At 54.9% G+C, this 20189-nt stretch overlaps 1 protein-coding gene across 4 annotated transcripts in view; it reads left to right on the forward strand.

The window, feature by feature from the left end:
• The first annotated feature begins 8159 nt into the window (after window positions 1–8159).
• Window positions 8160–20189, forward strand: part of ZBTB16 (zinc finger and BTB domain containing 16) — a 55159-nt gene continuing 43129 nt past the window's right edge. Inside the window, exons 1-2 of one of the 4 annotated variants that reach the window (XM_032133766.1) lie at window positions 8160–8264; window positions 8951–10292. In XM_032133766.1, the coding sequence (XP_031989657.1) occupies window positions 9025–10292 (1268 nt within the window). In that variant the 5' untranslated portion in view covers window positions 8160–8264; window positions 8951–9024. Of the gene's footprint in view, window positions 8265–8392; window positions 8491–8950; window positions 10293–20189 lie in introns of those variants that run through there. The other 3 variants (XM_032133767.1, XM_032133765.1, XM_032133764.1) reach the window with 3 other exon arrangements.

Below are 20189 nucleotides of genomic sequence, written 5' to 3' on the forward strand. Positions count from 1 at the left end.
TTTCTTCTGATGCCACTGGCTCTTTCGTGTATGCAGCTCTTGGGGAGAGGATTAATTATCCAGCACCAGCCTTTATTACTGTCCAAGCTTCAGCACTGGGCACTGCACCGAGGCACCCAGTGTGTCAGAGAGTGTACATGGCATCAATGCCTACACAGCAGAAGAGAGAGAGTGTGTGTGTGTATATCTGTGTGTGTAGGGGGTGAAGCTGCACCAGTAGAAACAGCTCTTTGGGACCCCCATGACAGAACATGAAGTTAGGCATTCTGACCCTGAAAAGGGGGAAATCCTAATTGTAGTTAGTTTAGTGCTCTTGGGAGGAGATCAGGACCTGTTGCAGCCCAGGCTGTGAGCGTCACACAGGGTATACCACACTCGGTTCCTATTTTCAGCAGGATTAGGATTACAAGAGCCAGGGACATCATTTCAGGTCACAGGGACTCGGACTGTCTCCTCTTGGGTACTGTGTGGCCAACAAGGAAAAGATACTTCTCCATTCCTGTTCTGTGAGTGGATTCTCCTAGAATAAACGTGTCCAAAGGGTGACTTTGGCAAAGTGCAACTTAAAGTGGTACTGAAAGCACAGATTAAACCAGACTTTGTGATCCTGTTACAGTACCCCTTGACAACCTCTGAATTTCCAGAAATGGGTCAGAAAGCCGAGTTTGAGGCACAAGTAGCACTGCTGCCAAGCTTCCTAGGCGATGCTCATTTGGTACCTAGGTGAGGTTGTTTCCTGGATCCTGCTCTTCGTTGATTCCCGGGTCAGCTTTCTGATTTGCAGGAAGACAATTCTTCCAGCATGAGCTGAGGAATGGCTCTGGGCTCCTGCAGGTGGGCCCCGGTGGTCTGTGCACAGGTAGCTGCAGTAGCACAGTGCCAGCTCCCCGATTTCCTGCCGAAGATCGGGTGGGTCAGGGCATGCCCAGGGCTCGGTGCCCTCCTGCCAAGAGGAGGTGGTGAGGCTGGAGCAGCTCTTGGATAACTGCCATGGTGATGACCACTTCAAGAATGCTTTGGTGTACAGAACAGCTGCTCTTCCCGTGGGTAGTGGCAGCAGTTAGGTGTTCGGCTGGCACCAGGCTCAGCCTGTGTGCAGCAACTTCACTGTGCCCTGGTCTGTCGGTGCCCACTCCAGAGCTGCCTGTGTCCTGCTGGAACTGCTCTTTCCAGGGAGGGATGTGACAAAGAGCTGTATTGCTGCAAAACTCACAGGCTTTAAGCCAGCTTGGATTATTTCTCATCACCTCATCTGAACTCTCAAGCAATGTGGGTGAAGTATTCTACCTGCCAGTTCACACAGCACTGCTTCCCATTGGGATTCCAGCCATTTCTTTGGGAGCCCCTCTGTTTTGTTTTTTATTGCAGTGGATGGCACACAGTACTCTAACATAGGCAGAGCCTGGTCCTGAGAATAGCTGTGCTCCATGGGAGGATGAGTGTGGCCAAAGATGAAGCTCTGTCCCCCCAGACAGTTGCTGTAATGTCCCCTTTCTGCTGGCCTCAGTGCCTCTCTCCAGAGTCTGCCAGTTCCTCTACCACCTAGTACGTCTGGGTTTTCACTATTCCATGTCCTCCATTTTCAGCTGATTGCCTTCTTCATGGAAGTTGTGATTTGGTTTTTTTCCCCTTCAGGTCCCTTGAAGAGACATTCCAAAATGTGCCCCTTCAAAAAGCCTCTGGGCTGGAATATCTCACCCCACCTCTCCAAGCAATTTCGCTCCCCACCTACCCTGTCGGTGTGTCCTTTGCAGAGCTGCAAGGACCCTCGGCCATCTGGTGATGCTTAACCCAGTTTTGTAGGTAGCATGGTGATGCCAGTGCTCCAACACTGAACTTTTCATGGAGAATTCTTTGTGAATGGAGAGCTGTTTTCCAAATGGCAGAAAGAAATGGGATTCTGGTCCATTGGTGGTGGAATTGGCATTTCCCAACCAAAGGATGTAGCACCTGAGGCAGCAGAAGCAGTGGAGGGAGAGGCACAACAGTGAGAAAGAATGGACTGGGTTCCAAAGGGAATTAATACCTGGAGAGGAGCTGCGGGGTGGTGGAAGCAGCTGCACTCCAGTGACAGCCATGTCACACACCCTGCTGCCTCCCCCCGTTTGCATCCCTGGCCGCTGGCAGGGACACGTGGAGCCTCTGGCCCTGGGCAGATAGGTCTTATCCAGGAATGACTTTGCAGGAGTGTTTACTTTCATTCCTGGGAGGCTGATCGAGCTGTTCCAGCTAGGAATGTGCCCTGGCTGAAGGGGGACCCTGCCAAGCTCCCTCCAGCATGAACATTGCATGGTCCAAGGGCATTGGAGCCCTGGCTGGACTCGCCCCCTGCTCCCAGGGCTGACCCCACTGCACGACTGGAATGTAAAAGCCTATGTCCATGGGACTTGTGGCAATGGATGTGTGTGCTGTGACCAAGCTGGAACACACCAATTCCTCACGACCTTTGGGAAGGATTCATAAATATCTGCCCTGAAAGGGCAGATTGTGAGCTGCCTTGCTGCACCAATGTTATCTGATTTGGTCACTGAGGAATCTGTGACCAGATAAGATACTGGGGGTTTATTGTATTTTCTGGTAATTATTAAGAAAATAAAATCAGTTAATATCTAACCTTGAACCTAGACCAAAACATTTAGCTTCAGACTTCGTTCTGCCTCTCTTGTAAATTCAAGAGTTGTACAGTTTAGAGGGCTGTTAGGAATGATGGAAGAGATGAACAGGAATTTAATCTGAGCCTAAAATACCATCATTATGCAGCTTGAGCATCTCAGAAATGAGGTCTGTGCCATGTGTGATGCAGCCACTCGATCTTTTTGTCCTGGTGCAAGAAAGGGAAGGAGGAGGAGGAGCTCCTTTGGCAGAAGTTTCCCCAGCTGTGAAGGCATTTTGTGTGAATATTTAATGCAGAGATATGTTAAGAGCAGGGAAAGGAGCGGGGGGGAAAGTCTTCCATGAGTGTGGGCTTTTGTTTGCCCTGTCAGAAACAGTAATGCGTTCTCTGTGCGCACACGGAGCACATAAATACATATAAATATCCTCTCCCCTGGAAAGGGAGAGCAGAGGACTGTGCAGCTGGAAATGGGACATGGAGCGCTGCTAGAGAGGAAAGATTGAATTAGGGCTGAAGGTGTTTACCGAGTGATTGGGATTCAGGATGTGGCTTGCTTCCCCCAGTAAATGAACTTGAGCATTATAAGGGTACAGAAACTGGCTGCTTCCAGTGGGACTGAGGATGCTGCTTGTGGTCCTGGATGACTTTTTGGTTTTAAACTCTAAAGCCATTCAGGGGCTCTTGGAAACCATCCTGTTAAAGGAAGGGAGAGTTTTAATTGTTGATCTTGTGCTCAGATAAGCATGCAATGAGTCTTTAACTCACCTGGAATTCTTACTAGAATGAAATTGGGCATGATCCTCCTGGAGAAGGAACTGGGTGGAGGTGCAGCCCTGTCCCCCACTCCTGAGAGGACCAACCAGCATGAATGGTGTCTGGACAGACTAAGAACATCTCCTTCTCCAGTGCTGTATCCATCCTGAGGAGAGTCAAAAGCAAAGGGAGACAGAGGAAAAGCAGGATGAAACTGGAACACAATCCCTCACTAGAGTATCCCCTGTTTTGGGAGGCAGAACAAGCCCCCAGAAGTGCTTTGCTGAGGTTCTGGTGTAGATTCTGCTCTATTTAAAGGACTTTTTTCTGGGATGAACTTTACTGAACACACATGCAGCCTCCACACCACCATAAAGTCGGGACTGACATTTAATGCCTCGGCACATCTCTTTCCTTGTCCCATGCAAGATATCAAATATGTCAGGTTAAGAGAAGAGAAAAAGAGGAAAAATAATTACACAGTAAATTAAACAAGGCCAACCCCCTCCCATTTATTAGGGCTTCAAAAGTTGCTACCTCTGGCTTGAGCTCTCTCAGATACATACCAAGGGTAACACTAAAAATAGGTCCTGTACTGATGGTTGGGTCACAGCCTGCTAGAGGGAGACATTTTTATTTAATTACAAGCCCAGCAGCACGTTGCTGGGGGGGAATACATAAACACGATGCTCGAAACCCGGCTGTAAAGTTTGTGCTTCTTCGCTGAGTCACTGTGGCTAAATTCCCCTTTGTGTGGGGGATTTAGGGGAGGAATGTGGGAAGGCTGGCCCAGGCTGCCGCCCTCCTGAGTTACCACTCAGCTCATCCTCCAGCCCTGGCAGGCTCAGGGCCCTAAGCCACTAATTAGCCTCATTGTCTTAGGGCTGCAGCATCCATAACCTGGCACAGGGAGGGGGGAGCATGGAGGGACAAGCTCCTGGAAACCCATGAGCTGCTTGTATCTGCTGGCACTTGTGTTCTGTGTGTCACAACCCACTTCTCAACAGTCTCAGAGGGATACTGATCCACTCCTTCCGTAGGATGGCACTGATTCCACCAACCCTATATGCAAGCGAAGCTGTAACTTGGAGCGGTGCTCATAAGCAGGAAGGATTTTAGCGCACAGACCCCGGCGTGCAGCAGCCTCGTTTGGAGCCATGCGGATGCGTGCAGGTACCCTGGCTGCTCGCTCACGTGGCGGCGACACGATGATCCTCATCTCTGCTGCCTGTGCCTCTGTCACATGCTCGAGCATGGCTGGGTGGCATCCCACATCCAGCCAGGGCCAGGAGGTTGACGGGAAAAGACAGGCTTGTGGGGAAGGGCAGATGAGGGTTTCTGCAGTGTGACAGCACACATGTCCAGTCGGCTCTGTCCGAATTATCAGGCTGGGCGTGTTCTCCTTTTCCACAACAGTGGGCAGCTCCTGTGCAGCTCCACTGGGCTGGCTACAGCCAAGCTTCAGCAATAACTTATTTTAGGATCAACTGCAATGTGGATAACTTGTGTCCCACCACCCCATGCCACAGCCCCCGATCCAGTTGCATCCTCGGCGCGACTCTCAGGTTCCCTTTGTGCAGCATGCAGGGGCACAATGAGGGGCCTGTTCCAGGCCCCTCCACTCCCCCGGGCTGCCACAGCGCGTGCGGGTCCAGTGGCCGTGCTCGGATGGAGCCTGGTGCTAATCAGTGGGGTTCAGAGGAAGCTTAATGCACCGTGGCTGCACACTGAGCAGCTTTCCTGGGGCTTCTGCCCTCCCCCTTGCAAACAGCTTTGTGCATTTAGAATTTTTTTTTTTTTAAATAAAGTCTAACACATTTAATCATCTTTTCATAAGCTGTCAGCTTGCCGCGTGCCAAAGCAGAGCAGCACGCTCTGCCCCGGCTCCCAGCAAAGCAAATATGCCTGGAGAAATCCTGGTCCTGGGAGCGTGCATGCAGGGGATCAGGAGCTGTGAACCCCCCAGGAGTCTGGGGTGAGACCAAAAATAAGTTTTTGGAAGTCATGGATTTTTCACTGAAGTCGAAACAGATCTTATTTTGCACAGCATCCTTGCTCCAGTGTTTCATAACTCAGCTCTGCACCAGCAGGGCTGGAAAACTCAGAATACTGGAAAACTCCAAATACATCAAAAGCAAAACACAACTAATCCTAGGAAAACATGGGAATGTGCCTGTCCCCCACCCTGTAAGGAGCTGGTTCTCTGCAGGAGCAGGGAGAACAGGTCCAGGGGGCAGAGCTGGGGTGGGCACAGCTGAAGTCAGGGCCTAGCAAGCTGGAGAAGTTGGAGCTGTGTCCTTGCATCCCTCTATGGGGTGGAAGGTGGAGGTTATGTGTCTAACAGCGCTGGAGGAGTGTGTGTGATGGAAAAGAGCATTCGTCTGCAGAGAGGTGAAGAAGACATTGTTCTGGGCTTGATGGAGAGGAACTGCTCCTCTTCCCTTTCCACTCATACAGGGCGGGTGATGTTGGGGCAGCTTCTGGCTGAAGTTATCTTCCAGGATGTTTTTTGTGGACTAAGCATCCTGAGCAAGGAATTTCCTTTCTTACTGCAGTTGCAGAGACTGCTCAGTTTTACTCTCCTCTCCACACACTAGGTGCCTCTTGGAGAAGCATCCCAAGGCTGCCCTTGCCATCATCCCTCGAAATGGTTACAGGCTGCTGCATTGCCCAGTCCTTGTCTTCCTGCAGACCTGGTGCTGCTGGTCAGGTTATTTCCACTGGGAAAATAAATGTTTGTGTCTCCCTGTCCAAGTAACTGATTGGGCTGGGGGCTAGAAGTGGATCTGAATGGATGCGTCATTTTCCTGGGAAGGATGACCATGTTTCACCTGGTCCTCACACAGAAAGCCCTTCCTGAGGAACCACCGACTCAGGGGTTTAATGCTGGAGGTTAATAATAATCGCACCAGGCAGCACATCATTGCCCCGTATCTGGTTGAGAGATTTACAAGTGAAACTCGTGGCAGAGGAAGAAATTGCCTCAATCACTTGGAGTAATGGCACATGGAGAGGCACTTGGGCATGACTGCTACTTAACACGGAGCCCAGCTTGGCTTCATTTAGCTGCTGGTGCCTTTCTAATAAACACGTTACACTTCAAGGTGGGGATTAAGATCAGAAAAGTAAATAAATTGGAAACTGATGGGGACAGATGGGAGGAAAATGGAAGGTACTGGGGAGGAGTGACGAGGGATTGACTCCCATGCCTGGATGTGGGGAAATGACCCTGAAGACCATGGTTATAGCTTCCCAAGCATCTCCGTGGGCCTCAGCTGTGGGCTGCAGGTGCTGGGCAGCCCACTGCCGAGGCACGCAGGGTGTCCCTGCTCAGGGTCACCAAGCTGGTCGCTGTCTTTGGCAAATGGTGGCCATGGGAAGTTGGTGTCTTAAACAATTCAGTAGCTTTTACTATATGTATTAGAGGAGCAACAAAAAAGTGCAACGCACCAGTTGACAAGAAGGACTGGGGGGTTAATTTTCAGGATGCTGCCTGGGAATTTAGCCGTGGGATTTCCATTATTGCTAATGGGACTCACGCAGCTTAATTTCATGTGAGCTACACTAAAAACATACCCCTAACCGCCTGCAAAATTTCAGTCCTGAAATCAAGCCTTTTAAAAGTTAGAGAAGGGTAAACAAACACCTGAAACCACAGTATCTCGCTATTTCCCCCTCTCAGCTGTTTGGATTTTCAAGTCAGGAAGAGGGAGGAACTCAAGCAGTTTGACATAATTAAAAACCCCATCCCGCAGCACGCTGGCTGCCTGTGCAGCGCGTCCCTGCTCTCTGCCAATTACAGCGGCAGAGTTATAACCCCCGAAAAAATAGGAGTAAGCTGATGCCTTACCCTTAACTATAGTACGGCGAGCGCGGCGTTGTCATACGCATCTAATAACCCACGCAGCGCTGCCGTGCATCATGAGGCCTCCGTTATTAGGCTGTTCTCGTTAAATGACTGCTATCATCTGGTCCCAAAGTACATTAAATCCCATTATAATTATAAACACACTTCCCCATAACGTTCTCCTTAGATTACATTTGCGCTGCTTTACCCCAAGGGTATCTTTGTACTAATGCCGTCCGCGTTTGTTGTTTTAGCTGACGACGCCGGGCCCTGCGCTGGCTATGTTGTGCCACGGGTGCAGCAGGGAGAGAAGGAAGAAGGGAGAGCTGCGCGGCTGCCACGCTGCCCCTCCCTGAGGATTACACAGGTCTCTGGGCACCGCCAAGGAGCTGAGGCACGCGCAGGGCCGAGGGTCGAGGACGCTCAGGGCACACAGAGCTGCTGGGCTCGTGGCCCGCTGCTCGTGCCGCTGCCAGCGCTGCTGTCGGTGTCACGGTGTGGCCGGTGCCTTCCCGTGTGTTTCGCTCCCTTCCCGAGGCCGACCCTTGCGGCAGAGCCCCATGGCCCGTCCTGGGCTGCGGGCACCCGCCACATCCCTACATACAAGTGGTGCCGTCACGGCGTCAGTATTTCATCGCGGGGGGGGGGGGGGGGGGGGCGGGAAAGCAGCTTCGTCGGGGCGACAACGTGCTCGGCGTCACACCATGTCACAACCACCGGCTTGCGGTCGGAATCCGCCACCGGACCCCAAACTGGGCTCTGGGGTTGGTTTTTACCGTCTCCACCCCCGGGGCCGGGGGTCCGCCCAGGCGCGGCGCGGGGGGCGGCTTTGTCTGGCGCGGCGGTGGCGCAGCCCGTCGGGGCGGTGGGCGCAGCCCGTCGGGGCGCGCAGCCCCGCTCGCACGGGGCCGGGGGCAGCCGCGCCGCTGCCCGGTGCCGCTCCCCGGTGCCGCCGGGCTTCCGGGTGCCGGGCTCCCCGCCGCCGCCTGCGGCTCCTCCATGTTTGTTGTCGGCAGCGCTGTCCAGCCGCTCCCGCTCCGCTCCCGCAAGGTGCGGGGCTGCGCGGGGCGGGGCGGGGCCGGGCGGGGGCGCCCGCACTCAGCCCGGCGCGGCGCGGGGGGGCGCGGGCGGAGGGGGTGGGGGCGGGGGGCGGCCTGACGCGGGCGCGGGGCGGCCCGTGGGCCGGCGCCGCCGTGATTTGCTGCGCGGCGCGGCGAGCGGCGGCGGCGGCGATGAGAGCGGGCAGTGCGAACTGCCGGAGCAGCCGCCGGCCGCCGTGAGTGCGGGCGAGGGGGGGCGGCACCGGGACCCCCCGCGTCCCGCGCCCCGGCACCGCCGTGGGGCCGGGGCTCCGCCGCTTCGCCGCGCACCTGATGGGGCCGCGCTGCCGGCGGGACGGGGCGGCCGGAGCTGCGGCCGGGCGGCGGCGGGGGATGCGCACCTTCCTCTCCCTTCCCTCCCTTGCCTTCCCCAGGCGGCGGCAGCGGGGACGCGGCTCCGGCAGCTGCGGATCCGCCGAGCAGCGCGGAAACTTTTGGGCGAGTCGCTGCTGGGCTGCGGGCTAACTTCTCTCTCCTCCCCGCTCCCTTCTCCTCTCCTTTCTCCCCCCGGCTTTTCTCTCTCCCTCTCCTTTTTTTCTCTTTTTCCCCCTTTTCGCTCTCTTTCGTCTCTTCCCTCACCGCTCCCCCTTCCCGCTCCACTCTGCTCCTCTCCCCCTCCGCCTTTTGTTTTCGCAGATAGTCGGCACACAAAGCTGGTCCCAGATTTGAGCGACGGCGAGACACCCTGATGTGTGAGCCTGGGGCGCGCCATGGATCTTACTAAGATGGGGCTGATCCAGCTGCAGAACCCCTGCCACCCCACCGGGCTGCTGCACAAAGCCAACCAGATGCGCCTGGCGGGGACGCTGTGCGACGTGGTCATCATGGTGGACAGCCAGGAGTTCCATGCACACCGAACCGTGCTGGCCTGCACCAGCAAGATGTTCGAGATCCTCTTCCACCGCAACAGCCAGCACTACACCCTGGACTTCCTCTCACCAAAGACGTTCCAGCAGATCCTGGAGTACGCGTACACTGCCACCCTACAAGCCAAGGTCGAGGACCTGGACGATCTGCTCTATGCCGCCGAGATCCTGGAAATTGAGTACCTGGAGGAGCAGTGCCTGAAGATCCTGGAGACTATACAGGCCTCCGAGGAAAATGACACCGAGGTCACCATGGCTGATGGAGGTGCCACCGCCACCACTGAGGAAGAGGAGGAGAGGAAGTCGAGGTACATCAAGGGCCTCTTTGTCTCCAGGCCCACTGGTGAGGAGAGTGGCTATGCTGGCATGGCCAGCCAGAGTCTGCCAGCAGCCACAGCGGAGCAGAGCCCCTCTGCCTCCGCATCCTACTGCTCCCTCTCTTCCATGAGCCCCACCAAGGCGGCAGTGGACAGCTTAATGACCATTGGGCAGTCACTGCTGCAGGGTGCCCTGCCACCCAGTGCCCCCGAGGACTCACGCCCCGCCACCACCTGCCGCCCCCCTGGCCTCGCTGAAGTCAAAACGGAAGCGATGCAGGTGGATGAGGCCTCCAGCCACGACAGCCCCCGGACAGCCGAGCCCGGTGCCTCCAGTGGGGAGAAGCCTGACGAGAAGGGCAAGGAAGGACCTGGCACCCCAACGCGCAGCAGTGTCATCACTAGTGCCCGTGAACTGCACTATACCCGTGAGGAGGGTGCCGAGCCAGCCCCTGAGCCTGGCCAGGGGCTGCCACTGGGGCCAGAGCCGTCCGGCACTGCCCCGGGCGAGAAGCCCTTGGGCATCTACTCGCTGCTGCCGAACCACAAGACTGAGCCGGTGCTCGGCGTGCCGCCCACTGTGGCGTCCGCCCTGCACGTGCAGCCGGCCCTGGCTGTCTCCATGGACTTCAGTGCCTATGGCGGGCTGCTGCCCCAGGGCTTCATCCAGCGAGAGCTGTTCAGTAAGCTGGGGGAGCTGGCAGCCGGCATGAAGACGGAGAGCAGAGCCTTGGGTGAGCAGTGCAGCGTGTGTGGGGCAGAGCTGCCGGACAACGAGACCCTCGAGCAGCACAGGTGAGTGCCGAGGCCGTGCTGTGGCATGCTGCACCGGGCAGCCAGGATCTCGTCAGAGGGTTTCGTTTCTGGCTGAGCATCGTACGTGCTGGTGCAAAGTTTCCATCACGTACCCCAAAACCAGCTTGTGGAGTAGCATTCGCAGAGGGATGGCTGTTGCAGCTCCCCCAGATCTGGCAGCCGTGCCAGAAGGTTCCTTCCAGTGAGTGCTGGCTGGGGAGAACAGCTCGGATGAGCTGGGGCCGTCGGTGTTTCCTGCGACCATAAACCCCACCAGTTTCCCTGGCCGGCATCAACCAAGCAGCCCACAGTTGCTACGCTTTGAGTTCAGGGATCTGTGTGTGGAGAGATGCAGTGGGGACAGGCAGCACTTGCCCACCACCCTCTGCTGAGAGCTGGTCCCTCCTGTGCCAGTGCTGGGGCACACCAGCACGGGCAGTGGTGGCACTATGCGGTGACTTGCCAGCTCGGGGGGAATTTGTGTTGCTCAGCTTCCCGGTTTATGAAACATTTACACTTTGCACAAAGTGGCGCGGGGGTCAGGCTGGGTAACGGCGGGGCGAGCGCAGAGGGCTCAGGCTGCCGCAGAGCCGCGGGTCTGTCCCTGCGGGGACGGTGAAGGGCTGAACATCCAATCGCTGCGGATGCGGTTTTGGGGCTCCCCTGCTCAGTGTGGGGGCATCTGTGTGCTCACTCCAAGCCCTGCACCCTGGGGACTTGCTGCGGGATGCGAGCGTGGTGGTGGTTACTGACACGTGAGCTCAGTGCTCCGCTGTTTGCTGCCTCCTGGTCGTGGTTCAGGGATCAGGGCTTGTTCCCCGATTTGGCTGGGGAAGGAAGCCACGATAATTACCACACCAGAATTGACATCGCCAGTCAAATCCCACGGCTCTGGACGTGCTTTGGCGAGCGCTGCTCTGGCCCCCGGTGTGGCTGCAGCCCCGCGACAGGACAGCAGCGTCCTGCCTAGAGAAGGCATCACCAGCACGGTGCCGTAGCTTCTCCCTGCCTCCCCTGGCTGCGCACCCCATCAGATTTTTAATGAATCAACAGGTTAATTAGTCCTGATGCGCATAAGGCGCTCCAGGGCCAGTGTCCGTGCCGGCACGCGCCTCCGGCGGGGAAGTCGGGGCTGCCGGCACGCTTGCTGCCCGTGAGCCGTGCGGGATATCTGCTGTCGGGTGCCGGAGCAGTGGCTCCCCGTACGCTCAGCCCGTGAACACTCCGGGTGCAGGGCGGCAGCTGCCGAGCCGGGATCCTCAGCCCTGCGCGAGTTCTGGCAGCATCGCCCCTCGCTCAGCCGCGTGGACCCTGCGGGGAGCAGCCTTCACCCCTTGAGGGTCCTCGGCTCCGTGTGGGTGCACAGCCGCTTTCGGCTTTGTTTCCCCTTCTCACAAGTGGGAGAGCTGGGGCTGGCGTTGGTTACGTGCCCGAAGCCGCCTCGGCCGTGCGGTGATGCAGACCGAACGTCACCGGGAGAGCTGCAGTGAGGGCTCAGAGAGAATTTTAACGTGCCTTTCCGCCACGGTCTCAAGGCTCTCCCTTTCCCCCTCCAAGCCCAGAGCAGCAATTGCTGTGGCCGCAGTGGAGGGCGATGCTGGGGCTGTCCGAAGGCTCCTATCACCAGCCGTGGATCTGTCCAGAGGGAGGGAGAGCTGCACGGTCAGATCCTTCCCCGTGCGGTCGAGAGAAGAGGGAGCACGGCCCAGCTGTCCAGCACAGCAGCCCCTATTTCACAGCGCCTTCCCGGGTTCAGCTTGTTTTGACAGCCGCGGCTGCAACCGTGGCTTATTTCTCACTTATTCATGATCCTTATCGGGAGGCTGGGCACACACCATGCTCTGCGGGGCTCAGAGTCTACCTGGAGCATGGAGCTCAGCACTGGCCCCTGCCAGCGGAGTCTTAAAGGCAGTTGCTGAAGCCAACGCCAAACTCCGTTTGCCTGTTCTTGCTTTCAGACCGATTACCTGGCACTGGCAAACTTTGCAGGGTTAGCCAAATCCTTTGAGCCGTGTTTAAACTGATCTGTAAGACTGTCCATGTTGAAAGGCATTGGGTCACAGTCCAATGAACTCACTCCTCGGCCCCCAAAGTCTAAATCCCAGGCGGTTTGTGTGTAGACAGGGTCTCATGTGGCTTTTTTATAGTGTTTGCTTTCTAATACGTTGTGAGAATTACCATTTGGGGAGGATTTGTGCGATCCTATTGTATTCATGGAGCTGTTAAACAGCATCTGCGCTGGGTTGGGATCTGCAGCTCTCTGCCGGAGCAGCTCTGGTGGCAGCTGCGCCGTGCTGGCTGCGGGCTCCTCTTCGCTCCACTGCCTGGTGGTAAGGGGGCCTGGGGATCTGCACCCTGCACTGGCGTCTGTGCACCGGCTGGAGATGGGGGCAGGAAGTGCCAGGGGCGCCACGGTGTCACTCGTCAGCTTTCGCTGACCTCTTTCTGCCGTGCACTCGCTGCTGTGGTTTTGCTTTCCGACCCCGATGCGAGCGCGGAGGTGCCCGATCAGAGCCGCTCCCAGCTGTGGTGAGCTGGGGGCCAGGGGCAGGGGGCCAGGGCTGGGGGTACCTCGCTGTTCCGTGGGGTGTTTGGCTGCCAGTGTGACAGCTTCCATGTGCTGCTTCCCTAGCAGGTGACAGAGCCCAAAGCCACCCAGCACCAATGGTGCTCTTTGCACAAGGATTTCGGTGAGCCAGTGCACGCCGAGCCTGTTTACAGAGCACAGGCAGCCCATGCATATGGCGGGGCTGTTTGTTTACACACACACATGCCTATAGAAGTGTAAACATATATGTTTATAGTCTTGGAGCCTTCTGAGTGTTGTTCCTGTCTTCCTTAGTATGGGAAGCATGTGCATGAAAAAGGAGAGCAGAGGGTTGGCCTGGCCTCGGTGAGCACAGGGGGCCACTGGCCCTGGGTGACAGACGGTGCCCGAGGGACGGTCATCTGCCCTAGCCCAGCGTGGTAACACGGCTCCTTGGCCTCGTGGCAGCATCGTCTGTGCCGTGTCATATCCAAGAGCCCTGAGTTGTGACCTTTGGGGGGCCAAGTGGCCACAAGCCTTGGCTCTGCCTCTGATCGGGGTTTTCAGGTCCCTGAACGCACCGGCTGCTGCATGATACATTTTTTTCTCCCTTACTGAGCTTATGATTTTGACTAATTGAGTGTAGATTGAGTCGTCGAGTCTTTAATTTTTTTTATAAAAGATTTCCTTCTGGGTTCAGCAAAGTTCAAACTTAATCTAATGTTAGTATCGATCATCGCTTCTAATTGCAGACAAAAAAGCCATAGTTCAGTGGCCCTTTTTGGGGTTGTTTTGTGAAGGAAAACCTCCAAGCTGCAAGGCGAGAGCTGTGCCGAGCTGCCAACTGAGCCTGGCATAATTTGTCATTGGGAAGTTAAATACCTTTAAACTTTAAAAAAATTAAACCACGTCTTTTATAAAGTGATAGCGGCTGGGAAGGCTGTCAGTGGGATGTGATCCCATACGCTTCATTTATGGCACAGTTGAGGATCCCAAGCCAGTGCTGCCTGGGAATTGGCCCTCCATGGCAATGCAGCTGCTGGCAGTGCTCGCCCCGTGTGTCAGTGCGAGATGGAGATGCTGGTCGGGAAAGTAAAAGTGCCTTGTGGTGGTGGTGTCATGAGGCCAGTGGAGGCCAGTGGTGTGCATATGCTCCTTGTGGGGCAATTTTGGGTGGAAGGTGCTTGTTCTCACTGTTATATGGGGGGATGGACCTTGGGGAAAAGCTTCCATGCCAACTGTCAGGTCTGTTCTGCATTTCGAGGTTCCATGGCTGAGCTGTCAGCTAAAGATGTGTGCGCGCCAGTGAAGGACTTAAAGACAGGGGTAAGGAAGCTCGCTCTGCTCCAGTGACTGCTGGCCAGCCACTGTACCTCAAACTCCAGATTTGTGCCCTCTTTCCCCATTGAAAGACAGAAAAGCAGTGGATCTGCCTGTCTGCTCCCAGCAGCACCAGTGTTCAGGGCGGGCCAGGCATCGATGCTCCCACCAGTCTGAAAGGCTCCTGCTTGGGAAAACTGCAGCTTCCCATGGGGATCCAGCCTTTGGCTCTTCCTCTGGCAGCCTCACCTCCCCTGTCTCCACCTGGATTAGCTGAGCGTTGTACTGCTAATGCCATTAGGCACGTTGGCACTGCTCGGCATGTCACAGTGAGAAACAGATGCAGTGTACCATTAAAGCAATAAACGTGATAAATCGGATCCCAAGTGCTTTGTGAGATGTTATTAGTGTTAATTTCAGTAGCCGAATACAGTAGTTATTTTTATTTTATTTTAAGCATTCGTCAATTTATGTTCCACTGCAATTTAAACTTTTGAAAAAAGGAGGAAAAATAGAAAGCAAGGGGGAGAGGGAAGGAAAAAGCCAGGGCAGCAGCCCCCCAAACTCTGCCCATGATTACTTCCAGAGTTCGAGGATGACCTGGCAGCTCTTGTTTCTTGCTGATGGGCCTTATTAGCAGCACCTGGCATCATAAGGGGCTAATGGAAACCAGCGTTCCCGGCTGCTGGGCTGCAGTGCAGGGCAGCCGGGCGAGGAAGCTCTTATTAGCTTTATGGTCAGGGGGACGTGCCCCGCTCAGGAAATGAATGTTGCAGCTAAGGTCCACAGCGCTGACCCTGAGCATGTAACCTGTGAGCGCCGGCCGAGACCCCGCGCAGGATGCTTGGGATTTCGGGGGCTCTCTGGTTCTTGTCATGGGCAGAGGGGGAATACAGCATGGTATGTTGCAGCCTTGAACTTTTGATTTATTCAGTGGGTGACTTAACTATTTCCATACTCAGCTCCAAGTGTGGAGGGAGAAAAGCCCTCTTCGGCTTCTACATTATTCCATCCATTATTCTGCATCAGTTTAGTTATGCATGCACTGCATTTGAAAGTGAAGCTCTGAGGTTCCCCTCAGAAAACACCTATTTTCTATGTATTTGTTTGTTTGTTTCCCCCTGCCCAGTGGAACTCTGGTTTCTCCTGGCCATGATGCCTGGTGCTTCTGATACTTTGCAGAGGGACATCCAGGGGCGTGATAGGGTCATTGCCTGCTCTCTGCCTGGTGTGCAGCCCCTTCCCCAGCACCGCTCAATTCCCAGGGACCAGGACCCCATTGGCTGCAGGGCTGGGACCCCAATGCATGAAACCTGCCGCGCTGAGGACACTTGGGTGGCTCTTCCCCAAAGCTGGCTGTGGCTGCAGCAGCTCGATGAGATTTGCAGAGCATCCTCAGTCCTCGTGACACCTTGCAGAGTGATGTTGGTTAAAAAGCCTTTTCAGCTGTACAGAGGGCCCCTCCGAGAGCCTGTGCTAGTTCAGGAGTGACTCTCCAATGTTTCTTCCTTTCCTTGTGGAGCACGGGAGTGGTGCAGAGCAGCCTGGGCTGTTGGTGACTGAGCATTCCTGCAGCCTTCCCCGCTTCTGTGGGATGTTGGCTCTTTAGTTACACCAGTCTGTAAATCTGTTTTCCTTGGATAGAGTAAAATGATCTGCATTTTCCTTTTTGCCTGCAATTAGCAAGATTTTTCTTTTATTCCCCCTCTACCCCCCTTGACAGCTTCAAGAGAGGCTTTAAATGAGTAATTACTAAATATTTCCCGGCAGCCAAACACGGGGCCATGGCATCTCCTGTTGCAAAAGTGAAAAATATTTCTGTTTGCAGTTAATTTTAGTGGCAGGCAGATCATGTTAACTGGGTGTAATTGCTTCCAGATATGGCAGAGGGTTTTGTGTGTTGGGATGAAGGGTCTGGTAAGTGCTCACTTCCTGTGTAAATTAGCCTATTCCATTCATTCCTCCTCACCCGGCAGTCCTGGCTTGTGTCATTCTGCCGGTGAGGGGTTCTTCCCCCCGGCCTGGCTCAGCGCTTTATGGTGGGATCAGTCCTTTGCGGGGCATCGCTCCCTCCTTTGCTGGAAGGGATCTGCATCCCACTCTGCAGCCGGTGACCTGGACAGAGCTTGGTGTGCACACTGGCCCTGGTAGAGATTGGTGGTGTGACAGGTACCAGCTGAAACAGGGAGAGTGGCACATAGGGAATTTCAGACAGGATGGATTCATATAATATGAGCAACAGGAAAGGGTTCATGCATCCTCTGGAATACATGCAGACATGGCAGGGGAGTCTGTGTGTGGCCAGAGGCCTTTTCATATGGGCTGATGAGTTTCCACTGCAGTCGTGACATCTGCTTTTGTTCCCAGGCTCAAGCCCAGTTGCTCAGACCTGCTGTGGGGTGTTAAGGAGCATCACCTGTGCGTCCGATCTGGATAATCTTTATTCAGGCTGAGGCATGCCTGAACCACTTGGTTTCGGTTTGGAACACGCTGGTTTGCCTTGGCAGCGCTTTGGGTAACATCTGTGCTGACAGCAGAGCAGCAGGTACCTCTGGGAGAGTACAAGTGCTGTTGGACCACGTCATTCACAAGAAAGGTGGATTCCTCTTTTTGGCAAGAGGTCACTCTGCGTCTGAAGGAGGGAGCATTGCCTAAAACTGGGGTTGCGGGAGCGAGCCTTTGTGGCCCAGGCTTATGCGCTGGCCAGGGGCCAGGGCCGCCCAGATCATTTTCGCTGTAGTGTTCTTAACTGATTTTAAGTAGATTATGGTTGGATACGCGCCCTGCTGTGCTGGTTCAGGTTTCCATCGGCCTTCGTTGTCTCATTGCTGTTTTATTGGCATGTTGTTTAGCAAACAAGCCGGCAATGTGCGATTGAGGAAAGGCTTCTCCACGTAGGCACGAGCGCTGCAAGGCGCGCAAAGCCTGGCTAGCGCTGCCCGCCCACCATAAATCAGCGTTAAACACCCTGCTTTGTTACCAGTGTCAGCGCGGGAGATGGGCTGGTTATCTGCGTGTATCAGCCGGGCTGATAACCCCTGCTCTGTTCAGTGCTGTGCGAGGAGCGGCAGGCTCGCTGCAGCGGGGGAGTGCACTGGATGCCGGCACGGGTGATGCTGTGGTGTTTGCCGTACACACCGCCAAGGGGACCTGTGCACCCCCTTCTTGAAACAATGCACTTCCATCCATCTGCAGCTTGTGGTGGGGAGGAAGATGCCTGCTTTCACCTTGGTGACCTATAAGGAAGGGGAGCATCGGCTGAGCGTAAAAACAAAGAGAAACTCAAAAAACCCACAGCCCCAAGCGCCAGGCCATTCCGTCACCAGTGGAGGGCTTCAAAAGGCGTGTGGTAGTGGTACCCAGGGACGTGCTTTAGTGGTGGGTTTGGCAGTGCTGGGGGAACAGTTGGACTCAATGCTCTCAGACATCTTTCCCAACCATTGTGATTCCCAAACACCAACTCTGCCACAGAGTCCAAGGAGCATTTGGACAATGCTCTCAGGCACATGGTGGGATTTTTGGGGCTGTCCTGTGCAGTGTCAGTAGCTGGATGTTGATGATCCTTTTGGGTTCAGGGTATTCTGTGATTTTATGATTTCCACACCAGGTACTGCACCAGTTACAATCCACGTGTGGTTTGCTGCTCCCTCATAACTACTGGATGTGCTTTTGATGCCGTTTTGGTTTTTACCCTTTTTTCTTTTATATATTCTCTGTATCCTTTACACATATACTTGTAGCTTTGTAGCTTCATATTGTAGCTTAGTTTCAACATTTTCCTAGGCAGAAAGACAAAACAAATTCCAGGATCCCTGTGCTATCTTGGTTCTCCTTAGAAACCAAGGCTGAAACCAGCTTTCCGAAATATACTTTTGTAAACAGGGCCTGGGTCTCATCCTGAGGTGGGAGAATCTAGAAGGTACTAGAACTGGGGGAATTACTTCACCAGGCAGGTTCCTAATTGGGGGTTCTTGTCAGATATGCTAATTTGCAGGATCTGTAAAAATTGTACACACCTCACACGGGGTGTGCATCTTCGGCCTTTTCTACCTGACGAATCTGTGCATCTGAGGATCCTCATATAAAGGTACCCTTTTTTATCACCGTAACTGTGTTTGACACATGTTTTTAGGACCAGAGGAAAAGGCATCACTTTTATGCTTTTGCCGCTGAGTCTGGGGATGGTGCTGGACTCCACATGCTTTGCCCTTGGTCACCTTCCCTCATTCTTGTCTCCACGCAGTATTTATAGTAAATCATATTAGAAAGGAGTGCTAAGGAGGAAGCATGATTCATCCTCCTTGAAACCAGCACTGACATAAATAAAGGCAAAGCGCTTACTACGCGTTTTTTATTATGGTACTTAGGGACAGGTTGTACTAATTTTGGGGTGCACAGAGTAAACCCAGGAAGGCTACAACTCCAAGAAGTCCAGTTTCACCACAGCACAGGCTGTGTTTTTAAAAAACCCAACCAAAACCCAGCTGGCCTTCCTGAAAGTGCATGTGCATGGCAGCACAAGGCTTTTGGGACAGCTCGTTGCCTTCCAGATTTCACTGCGTGTCTTTGGCTGTTCCATTGGTTTCTCAGGGCTTTGCTGTCACGCAGGAGCAGAGATGGCTGTGAGCTCAGGTATCATCTTTACCTGTGAGGATGGTGAGGCCCTGGCACTGGTTGCCCAGAGAGGCTGTGGCTGCCCCTGGGATAGTGGAAGGTGTCCCTGTCCATGGCAGGGGGTTGAAATGAGATGAGCTTTAAGGTCCCTCCCAATTTAAGCCATTCTAAGCCATTCTATTGTCACAGGTCTGGAATAGGATGTGCAAATTGTAGCAGAAAAGGGTTCTCTGATGAGGGGATGGACAGAGAGGATGTACAGAGGGGATGCTGGGTGCGGAGAGACCCTGCCAGCAGCTCCCAGACCGTGTGAATCTGGGCTGCCAGCAGCGCGGCACAGGCAGCGCCGGTGACAGATCGTATCTCAGCTGGGCACGGGCTGCGGTCCCAGCCGGCTGCACAGCACACTCGGACGGCCTTTGCGTGGGAGGGATGAGGCCCCGGCGCTGTGCAGCAGCCGCACCTCGCTGGCCCCTCGCCCCGTGCGCCGCGGCACCGGGCTGGCTCCTCTGTGCCCTGGGGTGGTCGGGGCACAGCAGAGCGCCACCAGCCCACAAACCGGGGCCCCTTTCTGCGAAATGGAGCAGCGCTCAGAACCGAAACCCTCTCTATGTCCCGCCCGCCCGCCTCCCCTCCGGGGCGGTCTGCTATTTTTACCAGGAACGAGGTGATTTCCTCTTCTCTTTCTTCCTTCCTCCTGTTCGTAGAAAAGATCCCAAGTGCCGAGCACAGGGCAGGGCACTCCTGCGAGTAAGAGCAGTGACCAGAGGCACTTGTCACAGAGAAGCCTCTTTGGTCAGCTCTGGCCACACTGCCCTTGCCTTCTCTTGCGCGTGTTGCCTTGGTGGGAACCAGAAGTGTGCAATGAAACTGGCAGAAAACCTGCTTCCCTGTGGCAGGAATCATCTTAGGAACATTTTAACTTGGATGAAAACCTTTCCAGTGGAAGAAAAGTGAAAAGCAATTGGTTTTGCTTCCCAGGTTCCTGTCCTCTCCTTGGGTGAGGGATGAGGAAATGCCATCCTGACTTTGCTGTGCCTCCCCCAGCCTTTCAGATCATCATCACCCTAGCTGAAGGGCAGCATTTGGTTGGGGTTTTTGGGGGGAATTTGGGATTTGCATTTCTGGGGCTGTGGGGAAGATTGCACATAGTGCAGGGTTGTAGGAAATGGGTGCTGTGGTGGGAACCGGGCCACTGGCAGCTCCCAGCCTACAGGGTGCTGAGTCAGCAGTACCCGAGAGCTGGGGCAGCGCTGGAGCTGCCAGGGGATGCCCCAGACCTGCATGTGGGATTCCCCCAGCCCAGCCCTGCCCACGGATCTGGGGAGGGACACTGGGATCTCGGGATGCAGAGGCAAACACTTGTATTGATTTCTGGCTTCTCTGACCCTTTAGCTGGAGGCAGCTCTTCCCTCAGTGTTGAACCAAACGTAGCT

The sequence above is a fragment of the Corvus moneduloides genome, chromosome 25, assembly GCF_009650955.1.
Source record: "Corvus moneduloides isolate bCorMon1 chromosome 25, bCorMon1.pri, whole genome shotgun sequence".
Lineage (NCBI taxonomy): Eukaryota > Metazoa > Chordata > Aves > Passeriformes > Corvidae > Corvus > Corvus moneduloides.